General features: G+C 43.5%; 1 protein-coding gene across 3 annotated transcripts in view; it reads right to left on the bottom strand.

The window, feature by feature from the left end:
• The window catches only part of agap1 (ArfGAP with GTPase domain, ankyrin repeat and PH domain 1), a 181,765-nt gene that overhangs the window by 6,065 nt on the left and 161,836 nt on the right, over window positions 1–13,864 (bottom strand). For all 3 annotated transcript variants that reach the window (XM_067583662.1, XM_067583663.1, XM_067583661.1), the window contains one exon: window positions 49–304. In XM_067583662.1, the coding sequence (XP_067439763.1) occupies window positions 49–304 (256 nt within the window). The remainder of the gene's footprint in view (window positions 1–48; window positions 305–13,864) is intronic.

The following is a 13,864-nucleotide window of genomic DNA, read 5'->3' as shown; positions in this document are numbered from 1 at the left end:
ATAAACTAAACTAAACCAACTAAATCATGAGCACGTTTCATTTCGTACCCAGATGAGGAGCTGCGTGATGACCACGTTGCCCTTGCGGCTGCCGAGGTGCAGCGCGTTGCGTCCGTCTCCCTCGCCGCAGGTCTCGTTGACCTGCTGTCGGGAGCCGTGGGCGAGCAGCAGGACGACGGCGCGCAGGTCCTCCTCGGCCGTCGCCCGCAGCAGCTGCTGACCCAGCGACAGGTCGGTGCCGGGCAGCGACGCCAGGAATAGACGCTGCTCGTACTTCGCCCGGATCCAGCGCTCCCTCTCCTCCCTGACGGACAAAACACACACAGATGTGAGAGGCAGGAAGCTGCAGGTGTATTAATATCACTACAACACACTGCAGAAAACAACTTAATATAATAACACAACTCTAAATACAAGAATATTCTAAAACATGTTCAACTTTCAGTCATTTCTGAACTTTAGATTGATTAAGTGATTAGTGATTAAGTGATTAGTTGATCGACAGAAAATTAACCTCCAACTGTTTTGATAATCGATTCATCGTTTTGAGTCATTTTGTAAAGAAAAAAAGTCCAAACTCTCTGATTCCAGCTGATTTCTTTGGTCTCTATGACAGTAAACTGAATATATTTGAGGACAAAACAAGACATGTGAGGACGTCGTCTTGAGTTTTGGGAAACACTGATCGACACTTTTCACCATTTTCTGACATCTTACAGACCAAACGACTAATCGATACCGTCTGAACTCAATGAAAAACCAAAGTAAAGGACGTTTCTGACAGATTATATCTTGGAAACGTCTGAAAGCAGAATAGAAAAGAGAAAACAGGAACAAACTGTGTGAAGCACAAACAACAGTTCAACTGAGACTCTGAACCCTGAAGACTTTTAAAGCATTTTAATAATATTTGAAGTGTTTTTTTTACTACATTTTATGTATTTTAGCTCTTTGTGAGTCATAGTTGTGGATCATTAGAGTCTCTATGACTTTAAAGGACATAAAAGACCTGCAGACTGTAAATGTATCACGTCTTCTGCATGACGTTGAGTGTTTTACTTCCCCTATAATGACCCCGTCTGTTGCTCTTTAGTCTGTTTGATCTGTTTCTGTCAAAATTAATAATAATAAAAAAAATGTTAATTTGTCATAAAGAGGTCTTTTCATAGTATTTGTTGACAATAACACCAGACTGATTATTTGGTGGATGAATCAACGAAGGAAACACTGAATCACCAAATATCTCATTATTTGTGACTGATTTTATGACTAATTATGTTTATTAGAACTCCCACCTGCTGAATATAAAGGTGATTTTTGCTTTTCATCATTTTATTGCTACCTGGAGTCAAATTTAACAACCAAACAAACAAAAAGTCGACCGAGTGAAACAAACAAAGATATAAAAGTAGAAAAATAAACTGAAGCTTCTAACAGCAGAAATGAACCAGAAACACTTTAAAAAACACCTGCGAGAGTAAAATAAGACACAGCGAGGGACGGAGGGACAGACAGGGGGGACGCGGACGCCATTGTTCACCAATCGAGTGTCATTAACTGCTGATCTGTTTAATCCACAGCTCTGATCGCTCTAATCTCTGCACAAATCCCTCCGTGTAAACAGCAGCTCATTCACACCGCTGGGATTAGTCCGGGCTCAGGAGAGACTGGGGGGGGCGGGGGGGAGATATTGAGCTGTCCCCCCTCCCTCCACCTCCCTCCCTCCACCTCCCTCCCTCCTCCACCTCCTTAACAAAATAACAACACGTCCTCCAGGGGGTGAGGATGAGGAGGAGGAGGAGGAGGGGGCAGGAAATGGAGAAGGGGGCGTCTCACAGGTTGATGCTTCCACCATGAAATAACTCCAGTGTGTTTCTGAAAAGTAACAGACGACGTCCTTCATTTTTATCACCATGGCAACAACGTGTTTTATAAATATTTGTCTCGTCTGCAGGTTAAAAAAATCTATTTGATAAAGTTGTTGCTAGTTTACAGCCCTGATAGACTCAGACTGTCTCTAGAAACCCAAACAAACATCTAAAGAGCTTTTTAAATCTGTATTTGTGTCGTTTATGAGTAATAAACTGTTTCCTTCACCTTCAGCTGTTTACTGAGTTATAAAAGCTGCAGAAAGACGAGGAGTCTGAAACCCTGCCGGCTCTCTGCTGGAACATCAAACCGCTCTGTTAACTAAGTTTTTATTATAACTTCATTCAGACAATTTGGTTGATAAACCTCCAAGACTTTCCAGGATTTCCATGACCTGCTGGTCTGGATGTGTGTCTCCTTACATATCGTTGAGCCTGAGCAGAAAGTTTCATGGACTTTTTAGTCTGTTAGTTTATTGTTGTTTGAAGTATTTCATTGAATTTTAAATGTTCTCGATGATTAAATGTGATTTGACTAAAGTGAAACTTCTATTAATTATAAACTGTTGAGTAAATACTTTATTTTGGCAGCAATATTTAGATGTTTAACTGCTTTTACACATCATCCTGCACTGACATGATGTTTATTTAACACAGCCAGAAACAGACTGGATCGGTTAAATAACATGAAAACGTGTCTGAATCCTGGTGAACATCAGTGCGACTCCTCTGAGCTACAGCGTTACCGTATCTGGAGGAACGTTGGGAAACTGAGACGCACGATGAGACGAAACTGTGGGAACGGAGGATGAGACGGAGGGAAAAACCAAACAGAATGAAAAAGATAAAAAAGTTTTCGGGTCGGTGTGGGAACCTGGCCGAATCTCATTAACTCTCTTCCTGGAGACCAGTATGTGTGTGTGTGTGTGTGTGTGTGTGTGTGTGTGTGTGTGTGTGTGTGTGTGTGTGTGTGTGTGTGTTTTTGGGGGGTGTGGCGGCGGCTAGCATCACGGAATGTCCCGGGGGCTTTTCCTTCCTGCCGCGGCCCAGAGACAGAGTAGGGAGGCTGGGCACGAGACTACGGCCCACAGCCCCCGGACAAAGCCTGGAGGTGTCACCCACTCTGTGTGTGTGTGTGTGTGTGTGTGTGTGTGTGTGTGTGTATGTGTGTGTGTGTGTGTGTGTGTGTGTGCTCAGCAGGACTCTGGCCTTCTGTCCTCCAGAGGACGGAGAGGAAATGTGAGGCCACTGGACCCAGGAAACGCATGCCTTCCCCCGCCGCTGGAGTTGCTAAGGGCCTGGTAGAGTGTGTGTGTGTGTGTGTGTGTTTGTGTGTGTTTGTGTGTGTGTGTTTGAGTGTGTGTGTTACATGACACTGATGAACTAAACTGATAATTTGGATCATTTTACTCGACATTTTGATCAGTTTCTGTCAGAAAAAAACCCCAAAACAAGGTCAGACGGCTTTGATGAGACCTGACATGTTTGGCTGATTACATTTGAAGCCTGGTAGCTTCGTTATATCTTTCAGTTTTATACAAACGAGGGTTTAATTATCAGGACTTTACTTTTGGTCTGTTTTTCCTGGTTTGATGTATTTGTGTCTTTTTGTTCCAATAAAGAGAAATTTTAATGCTTCAACATACATTACAAACATATTTTAGACGATTACGGTCGTCATATTGAAGGATGGAAACAACCATCGAGTTCATTCATTCATTATTTTTGAGTGAATCAGTTATTAAATGGAACCAGTTTCATCGTCTGAATGTCTGATTTACATACATGAGTGTAAATTTTTTTGTATATTGGGCTGTATTTTTAGTGTGTGTTGGTGTGTGTTTGGTGTGTGTGTTGGTGTGTGTTTGGTGTGTGTGTGTTGGTGTGTGTGTTGGTGTGTGTTGGTGTGTGTGTTGGTGTGTGTTGGTGTGTGTGTGTTGGTGTGTGTTTGGTGTGTGTGTGTTGGTGTGTGTGTTGGTGTGTGTTGGTGTGTGTGTGTTGGTGTGTGTGTTGGTGTGTGTTGGTGTGTGTGTTGGTGTGTGTGTGTTGGTGTGTGTTTGGTGTGTGTGTGTTGGTGTGTGTGTTGGTGTGTGTTGGTGTGTGTGTGTTGGTGTGTGTTTGGTGTGTGTGTTGGTGTGTGTTGGTGTGTGTTGGTGTGTGTGTTGGTGTGTGTGTTGGTGTGTGTTGGTGTGTGTTGGTGTGTGTGTTGGTGTGTGTTGGTGTGTGTTGGTGTGTTGGTGTGTGTGTGTTGGTGTGTGTTGGTGTGTGTTGGTGTGTGTTGGTGTGTGTGTTGGTGTGTGTTTGGTGTGTGTGTTGGTGTGTGTTGGTGTGTGTTGGTGTGTGTGTTGGTGTGTGTTGGTGTGTGTGTGTTGGTGTGTGTGTGTTGGTGTGTGTTTGGTGTGTGTTGGTGTGTGTTGGTGTGTGTGTGTTGGTGTGTGTGTTGGTGTGTGTGTGTTGGTGTGTGTTGGTGTGTGTGTTGGTGTGTGTTGGTGTGTGTTGGTGTGTGTGTTGGTGTGTGTTGGTGTGTGTTGGTGTGTGTTGGTGTGTGTGTTGGTGTGTGTTGGTGTGTGTGTTGGTGTGTGTGTTGGTGTGTGTGTTGGTGTGTGTGTTGGTGTGTGTTGGTGTGTGTTGGTGTGTGTGTTGGTGTGTGTTGGTGTGTGTGTTGGTGTGTGTTGGTGTGTGTGTTGGTGTGTGTGTTGGTGTGTGTTGGTGTGTGTTGGTGTGTGTTGGTGTGTGTTGGTGTGTGTTTGGTGTGTGTTGGTGTGTGTTGGTGTGTGTTGGTGTGTTGGTGTGTGTTGGTGTGTGTTGGTGTGTGTGTTGGTGTGTGTTGGTGTGTTGGTGTGTGTGTTGGTGTGTGTTGGTGTGTGTTGGTGTGTGTTGGTGTGTGTTGGTGTGTGTGTTGGTGTGTGTTGGTGTGTGTTGGTGTGTGTTGGTGTGTGTTGGTGTGTGTGTTGGTGTGTGTTGTTGTGTGTTGTTGTGTGTTGGTGTGTGTGTTGGTGTGTGTGTTGGTGTGTGTTGTGTGTTGTGTGTTGGTGTGTGTTGTTGTGTGTTGTGTGTTGGTGTGTGTTGGTGTGTGTGTTGGTGTGTGTTGGTGTGTGTTGTTGTGTGTTGTTGTGTGTTGGTGTGTGTTGGTGTGTGTGTGTTGGTGTGTGTGTGTTGGTGTGTGTTGGTGTGTGTTGTTGTGTGTTGTTGTGTGTTGGTGTGTGTTGGTGTGTGTGTTGGTGTGTGTTGGTGTGTGTTGGTGTGTGTTGGTGTGTGTGTGTTGGTGTGTGTGTTGGTGTGTGTGTTGGTGTGTGTTGGTGTGTGTGTGTTGGTGTGTGTGTTGGTGTGTGTTGGTGTGTGTGTGTTGGTGTGTGTGTTGGTGTGTGTGTGTTGGTGTGTGTGTTGGTGTGTGTTGGTGTGTGTGTGTTGGTGTGTGTTGGTGTGTGTTAGTGTGTGTTAGTGTGTGTGTTGGTTGGTGTGTGTTTGGTGTGTGTGTGTGTTAGTGTGTGTCTGTATGTTGCAGTAAACAGACTCCGTCATCACGAGCTAACGAGTCTTGAAAACACACAGCTCTGGACAGTGGAGAGGCTAATTGCACTAATTAACCACACAGAGTGAGTGAGTGTGTGTGTGTGTGTGTGTGTGTGTGTGAGTGACAGTATGTGTTAACATGTGTCTACTGGATGCACAGTCTCATATTTTGTGTGTTAATCTGTGTGTGTGTGTGTGTGTGTGTTTATGTCTTTTCACATCCCATTAGACAAAGCGCTGTGCTCCAGCACCGAGGCATGCTGGGTAGATAATTAAACATGGGTCCCGGTGAGATGGCTTGTGACAGGGAAATACACACCACACACACACACACACACACACACACACACACACACACACACACACACACACACACACAGCAAATATGTCAACAGGAGCCCGGAGGGTTTAGGATGTGTGTGTGTGTGTGTGTGTGTGTGTGTGTGTGTCAGTCAGTTAGATTAAATGATAAAATTACACCAGCCAGAGGAAACAAACACACTTCTCAAAGACATGAGCCTTCATACATCCACTGTTTCTACTGTTTCTAGTGTTTCTACTGTTTCTACTGTTTCTAGTGTTTCTACTGTTTCTACTGTTTCTAGTGTTTCTACTGTTTCTAGTGTTTCTACAGGCTCCTCCTCAACCATCTGATGGAGGATGATGAGTGAAAACGTGACTCAGAACTTCATTTTATTGTATTTTCAGTGTTTTTAACGTGATGTGAGCTGAACGAGACTCATTCATTAGTAGCTGAAGACGATCACGTTATATACTGATAGTACGTAGTTATGTAAGATGGTGAATTTAAAGGGAACATATTCAGCTTTTTGTAGTTTTCTGTTATTTATATCCTGTTACTCATCAAATTAGATAAAGTAGTCTCCAACAAATGCACCGTTTCCTCTGATTTGTTTTCAGGAAATGACTGAGTTTGTGTTTTTAATCGTAAAACTATCATGAAAAGGTTTAATATCATGAGTCTGATCGTCTTGTTTGATGAGTCGACCGGTTGATTGACAGCTTCATCAGCTGCTGTGTTGTGGTGTCAGCTCGTGGTCGCCGTTGGAAACGGTGGGGCGGAAAGTGATTTTGTTTGGGGTCACTCAGGGAGCCGTACTGGGACCACGGTGGGTCTCTGATTTCCTGCCTGTTGTTTGAGCTCAGGAGACCTCGCATTGTGTGTGTGTGTGTGTGTGTGTGTGTGTGTGTGTGTGTGGATGTTCCCCCTGAGCGGCTGCTTTGTGTGAGTGTGTTTACATACACACTGAGTTTCCTGTCCGTCCAAAGCCAGAGGCTGTTTGAGCTGATCGACCGACCGCTGCTGGACGTCCCACCAGCTGCTCTGTGTGTGAGTGTGTGTGTGTGTGTGTGTGTGTGTGTTTAAGGGGGTCATCTGTCCACGACCCCAAAACAGATCACGCACAGAGAGCTGAAAGCCGGCACACACACCCCGACTATCACACCCGGCTAATTATCATAATTACCACCAAACAAGAAGAGACACAAACTTTACTGTTTCTTCCTTTAAAGTTCAGTTCAGTTGACTGAATATATTTATATTTATATATATGTGACTGTATATATTAGTACATATCATCCTATAGTTGTTATTGTTTACTCCTTATCATATTGAACTTCTCCTCTTGCTCTTTATTACACATTAAACACATTTACAGGATGTATAACACTGTTTATAGCTGCTTAAATCAGTTTGTTCTCTACTTCCTGTTTGTATAGATGAACAATATGTTTCATTATTGTTATTTAATTAAATGTTTGCTGGTTCTGTCCTTTTTGTACCTGTCTGTTTATTCTTGTGCTGCTGTAAAACTGTTTAATTAAGTTTTATCTTCTATGTATAAATATGTCGTTGTTGCTGTAACGAGTCCATGAAGCTTTAGTGTGTGTAGTTGTCAACATGAGGTGGTATCTATGTGTTTGGTTATGTGTATATTAACTTTAAAGTAAGACTTTGTACTTTCTGAAATAAAGAAAAAACACAAACTTCCTTCAACACATGAAAAGTTGAATTTATGAGCAATAAAACACTGAATTTAACACTCAGGGGTTTTATTTTGGTGCTACATCTTTATTTTTGCTGCTCTGACCAGCAGCTCATGTGAGTTGACTTTAGATTTATGTGTAACTGACGTTATTGAATCAGTGCTTCTGTCAGTCAAACCGACTGTTGATTAACGAGGTCTTTAAAACAGCTGACTGATGATGTGTATGATCCTGGAATGACATCAGAGGCTTCTGTTCAGCGAGAGCTGCACTTTAAATTAAAAAAGTGAGATATAAACTGTTTAAATTCATCATATGTCATTGCTCATGATATAATAGAAACACTGTAAACAATCTGATTTTCTCCATTAATAAACAAGTTTCTACTGTTTCCTACAATCAAGTCTCATTTTCTTGATATTTATGCAGCTTTATTCTCTTATTTTCAGATGTAAATCACATTAAATATATTATTTCAAGTCATAAAAAATAAATCTGAGACGCTTATTAAGATGAAATGTTTATTTTTTGTCATCGTACGTTATGTGTAGGATGTTTATGACAGAATATAATCTAATAGAATCAGACTCACTGTTATAATAATATAGATTTCTGCATTCAACTCTGAAATGATCATTAATTATTAACGACCTTTAATCTGACAACTACATACAGACGTATAGAAACAGCTTCTATCTAACGTTTGGTGACATTTCATCAGCCGGAAGTCGAGAAATTGACAGTTTTTAAAAAGTGTGAAACGGTTGTGTCGACGTGTTTGAACGTGACGACGACAATAAGCACAAACATTATAAATATATATAAGTTAAACCAGACAAAAAGCAGATTCTCGCTCAGCTCAGCGAACAGCCGCGAGAGATGAGATGTATGAGCCAACGTGCTGGTGTTAAAGCCGATCATTAATTACAGTCTGGATGTGTGTGTGTGTGTGTGTGCGTGTGTGTGTGTGTGTGTGTGTGTGTGTGTGTGTGTGTGTGTGTGTGAGAGAGGTAATGAGCGGTAGGAAACGGGGTTACGAGTGACATGGTGTCAGTGGCTTCTCTTCTGGCCTAATTAGCCCTCTAATTAATAGATTAATAGATAGATAGATAGAGCGTGGATAAGAGCATCAGCTAACTGCCCGAGCTAATGTGCATTTAGGATGAATCACCGTCACACACACACACACACACACACACACACACACACACGGCGTCACGTGTAACCAGCATCTAACAAGGTGAGCAGAGAGGAAATATTTAAAACACTGATTCTGTTTCATCCAGAAAAACTGCATCCGTTGGATTTTTTGGAAATCTCACAGCAGAAAAAAAAAAAAAAAAGGGGGGAAGACAAAAGGAAAGAAGAGGATGAAATCAATTAGCCTTTCCTGGCTGGTCATTAGCTGCCCTCGGATAGGCACAGATAATTAAAGGGAGGGTGGTGGGGTGAGAAAGGTCTGGGTGAGGAGGAGGAGGAGGAGGAGGAGGAGGGGGGGTTACTAGACGACGGAGATGGAGGGGTTAACAGTTAGAGAGAGAGAGAGAGATGATGCAAATGAGAAAGAGAGGAAGAGTTGGAGAAAAGGTGGAAAGATCTCTGGTCTGAAACGCAATGCTTCAGCGACGCTACAGAGGAGGAGGAGGAGGAGGAGGAGGAGGAGGAGGAGGAGGAGGAGGAGGGGAGAGAGGTGGAGGAGTGAAATGTAAGGAAAGAGAGAGGAGAGGATAGTGGAGAGGGATGTGGAGAAATATAAAATCTTTATGATCAATTAGAGAAGCAGAAATCTGAGGTCACATTCAGATAATTAACTGTCGACATGTCTGATGGAGACTCTGGGAGGTCAGAGGGGCTTCACGTCCTGATGTCACCGTCAGCACGGGGACCAGAAAACCACAAAAACCCACAAAGAAAAGTCAGACAGACTTTCATATCAATGACTGTTGTTCTGCTGCTGAAAGCTTCATGCAGTTTAAAGGTTTATCAGCTGATCTGCTCCGTGTGCTGACGTCAGTCTTTGTTTCCCTCCGATGGAGGAAAGATTCTTCACTCTCGTCTCTGAGCTTTGACTTCCATCAGCTGCTGTTTTGACCTTGTTTGACCTTTCGATGTGCGGCGAGATGACAGCTGACGAAACGTGAAAGTGATGCAAGAAAAGCTGATTCTGTTTGTTTCAGACGCTCCTGCTGGATGGAAAACTAAACTAGGAACTAAAATTCAGTAAAGAATCATAAAGATTATGCAAATTAGTCTGATAACGGATTAAAAACAACAACAGTAGAGTCACTGTGTGTGTTTAGTTATTTATGTTTAACTGCACTAGGAAACTCTTCCTCCACTTCTAGCTTGAAAAGTACAAATAAAATTCTTCTTCTTCTTTATTTCTGTTTTAGAACATAACCGGTAAATAAGGTTTTATTTGTCTTGTTGACTCTTTATCTTCAACATCAGAAGTTTGTCTTTAATGACATTAAACATGGCAGGAAGTCTCGTCTTCATATTGATACGACTGGAACCTCGTTCACAGTTTTAACGTTCAGACTCTTCCTCAACAGTCCCTCAACCATCACAAACTACTTCCTGGGAACTGGGACTCTTTTGGCCCCGTGCAGGAACTAAATCCAGGCCTCTTGGTTCCTGAGGATGAGGAGGATGAGGAGGATGAGGAGACAGTGACGGCAGTGGCGGTGGCGGTGGATGTGACCCCGGCAGCTTCGGCCTCATTGACATTTCCTTCCAGATTAGCTGGATGCAGATGAGTGGACCTGCCTGGCTGCAGAGGGGGGGGTAGTGGGGGGGTGGTAGTGGGGGGGGGGGGGGGGGGGGGGGGCGGTAACGCAGGAACAGGGTTTAATCTGACCAACGCTTCCATACGTGAAGTGAGGATGAGGAGGATGAAGAGCTGCAGATGTGCTGCAGGTATTAATGCATGAAAATGAGGAAACTCCTGCTGGAAACGCTGCTGTGTGATTATTTTTATGATGATGATGTTTTTGACCACAATAACTGAAAAGATGAGAATCTATTAATACACATATTACATCTTTATATAGAATCAGCTGCTGGTTAAAGGTGTTTTTATTAAAGATGTTTGGTATGAAGGTCTCACACTTTGGATTATTGAAACTGGCATCACTTGCTTCATTTTTTAGATACTTTTATGTAAACGACTGTTAAGTTGATAAAACGATCAGTTGATCAATAGAAAACGTATCACTGATGACTGACATGTTTCTGTTTTATAACTCTGGAACCTGAACAAGATAAAACAAGTCAAACTGACCTTTTTCTGACAAACAAGAGTCTAAATAATGAAAGAAAAGCAGTGAAGAAGTAACAGAATGAAGGATGAAGTGAAGAACAGCAGCATGAACTTCATTCACTGGATGAATGAAGGAGCTAAATGTTTCCCCGACAGTCGAGTGGAGGACGAATCGTTTCCTTCTCGGCTCCTTTCAAAGCTGTAAACACTCTCGGTGAATTAACAGAGTTCCCGAATAAAAGAGGAAGACGATGTTTCCTTTAAATGAAGCGTTCTCTGCTGCGGCTGAAGGTTTCACATGTTTAACAGCCGGCCGCCGCTCGCCGTGAACCCATTCAATCCAAACACATTACCCACAAACACGAGGACGACTCTGTTCTGTCGTCCAGTTTTTCCACCCCCTTTCTCCCTTTTTCCTTTATTGTATGAGCAATTTGCCGACTGAGCCAATTAGCCAAAGGGTGGGGGGGTGAGGGGAGGAGGGAGGAGGGGGGGGACTCTCTTACCGTCGGCGTTCAGATTCATTTCTGCTCCAGGAGCCGGCCCCCGCTGGCTAACGGCGGGCAGGAGCAGAGCGAGGCCGGCGAGCGGGAGAGGACGGACGGAGTCACGCATGTAGAGAGCGTTATTTATTTCTTCATTATTAAAATAAGGGGAGGGGGGGGGGGGGAGGTTAATCTGATGACTCAGGCATAAAGAATGTGCATTTAGTTTGTGCTTTTAGCCCGCATTAGCATAACCTCGCCGCGATGACAAACGATGAATGGCCCGGTGATTGGCTCGTGTCAGCCGGCTTAATGTCAATAGTAAATTGGAGGGCTTGTTAGACGAGTCGGGGGACGCGGTTACGGGCCGCGGCGAGGCAGTCATGTACAAAATAATGTCTATTAGGACTAATTTAATCAAGGCCTCCCTTTTACAGATGAATTAGAATGTAGGGGCCAATTATTTTTCAACGTTTGCAGTGGCCCTGCCTGTCAGGAGGCTTCTCTGTGTGTGTGTTTGTGTGTGTGTGTGTGTGTGTGTGTGTGTGTGTGTGTGTGTGTGTGTGTGTGTGCTGTTTAAAATGCAGGCCAGGGGGGCCGGCTCGGATCAGCGGGGGCTGCAGATAATGGCGGAGAAGATGATGGCAGGCGGGATCAGCTAGTTAACCGACGCAGATGAAACAAGAGCTCGACTCAGACTGCACACGCACACACACACACACACACACACACACACACACACACACACACACACGCACACACACTCGGGTACATGTATGTACATAATCTCGGGGACACATAAACATGCACTACGAGGCTGATCTCATTGAAATTCAGTTATTTATACAAACATTGTTTCATTATCTGGTTCAGAGTTTATCTGCAGTAAATGACTGACGGTCTCGTTGTGTTTCAGGTTTTAAGCTGCTGAACTTTTCTCTTTGCTAAGTGGAGACATCACAGCTGTCAGTGACTGCAGAGAAAGGTTCCAATAATGAATGAATGTGGCCTTAAAACAAGTCAACCGACAGAATAAACAGATTAATGAGAAACTATTTTGATAATTGATCCTTAAAAGTCATTTTACTGTATTAAGTGAAAACATTCTTTACTTTCAGCTTCTCTGATGTGAAGATTTGCTGCTTTTCTTTCTCTTATGTGACAATAAACTAAACATCTTTTAGGTTCAGGAACAAAACAAGACGTTTGAAGACGTCAGGTTGAGATGAAACTGTGTTTTTTAAAGTATGATTCTGACATTTTATAGACAAACAAATAATCAATTAATAGAGAAAATAATTAGTAGATTCATTGATGATGAAAATAATCATCTGACTGATTTACTGTTGTCATAATCTTGGGTTTAAAAATATCCTTAAAGGTTTGTGTTCATGCAAGAAGAGTTTTTAATTCTAATTAACTGAACATGAACCACAGTGACATAATCTAACTGAAATATCAGAGACTCACTGAAGCCTCAAAATGAGACAAAACTCAATGAACTTGGTGTGTTAGAAATGTTATTAAAATAAAATATAAATATGTAGCAATGACTTTTTTGTAAAATATATGAAATATTCGAAGGTTTTAAACAGACTTTCAACCCTCCTGCATCACTATCTGCTCCTAACGACGTTCCCTCCCTGATCCTGATCCTGATCCTGATCCTGATCCTGATCCTCTGATGCGACGTGTGTCCGTCTCCCATCACACCAGTCCAATCTGTGTTATGATGTTGGACTCAGGAGGTGTGTGTGTGTGTGTGTGTGTGTGTGACTGATATGAGCTCGGGGTTTTATGGGGTACGAGGCAGGGCTGCCCCCCCTCCTTCCCCCACCATTGCCTCTGACCCTGGGGGGCCCCCCCACCCGCCTCCTTCTCCCGGTCGCCCCATCTGGTCCCCTGAGCCCAATCCTGCTGCCGTGTCGGGGCGTCCGCCGCACCTGCACCCCGGCCCAGATTAAAAGCCCCTGGTCTAATTTTAAATCTGTTAGCGCTGGCCTTTTCTTAGGGGGGAACAAGACTAATCTGTTCCCATAAAGGGCCCTTATTCTTTCCCCTCTCCTGGCTCCCAGCGCCGACAGACCTGCTGCTGAATTATTACTGGCCGTGCATTCGTCATGTGGGGCCCGCTGTTAAGTGCAGCGGCGGTGGCGGCGGCGCGGCGATACGTCGCCGTCGTGCACGCTCATCCTTTAGCCGCCGTCGTTCCTGCTCATTTCTCTGCTGTCTAATTAAGGTGTGGCGCTCCAGTGCCGACACGTCTCTACCTCCTCCTCCTCCTCCTCCTCCTCCTCCTCCTCCTCCTCCTATTGTTCACGCCGCACGCTGACCCCGACATGAAGACTCCCGGTAAGGTCATCACCTCCAACACACGCCTTCCTCTTCTCACAGCTCTCTGCAGATTTGTGACTTTGATGCAACAATAATGAATATTTTTATTTTAGGATCAAAATGTTGCAGCTTGAAAATCTGATTTATTTATGTTTTTGTTTAAGTTAATTATTCAGTTTTCTGGTTGTTATTTTATCTTAATAAATTAGAGGCGAATGATAAAATAAATCTCACCAGTAACATTTCCAGTTGACATGGAAGATGATGATGTGTCTTAAATATTTAACTGGCTATAAACTCCACAACTACAGAGACTTGTTTTCTAGGTATTTGTTATTTGATCTGCCAGTAGCATCACTGGCTGGAAACAAAACTATGACACTGACACCAGTTCT

The sequence above is a fragment of the Thunnus thynnus genome, chromosome 24, assembly GCF_963924715.1.
Source record: "Thunnus thynnus chromosome 24, fThuThy2.1, whole genome shotgun sequence".
Lineage (NCBI taxonomy): Eukaryota > Metazoa > Chordata > Actinopteri > Scombriformes > Scombridae > Thunnus > Thunnus thynnus.
Note: the sequence above shows the minus strand (reverse complement) of the source record. Positions and strands in the feature narration are given on the sequence as shown.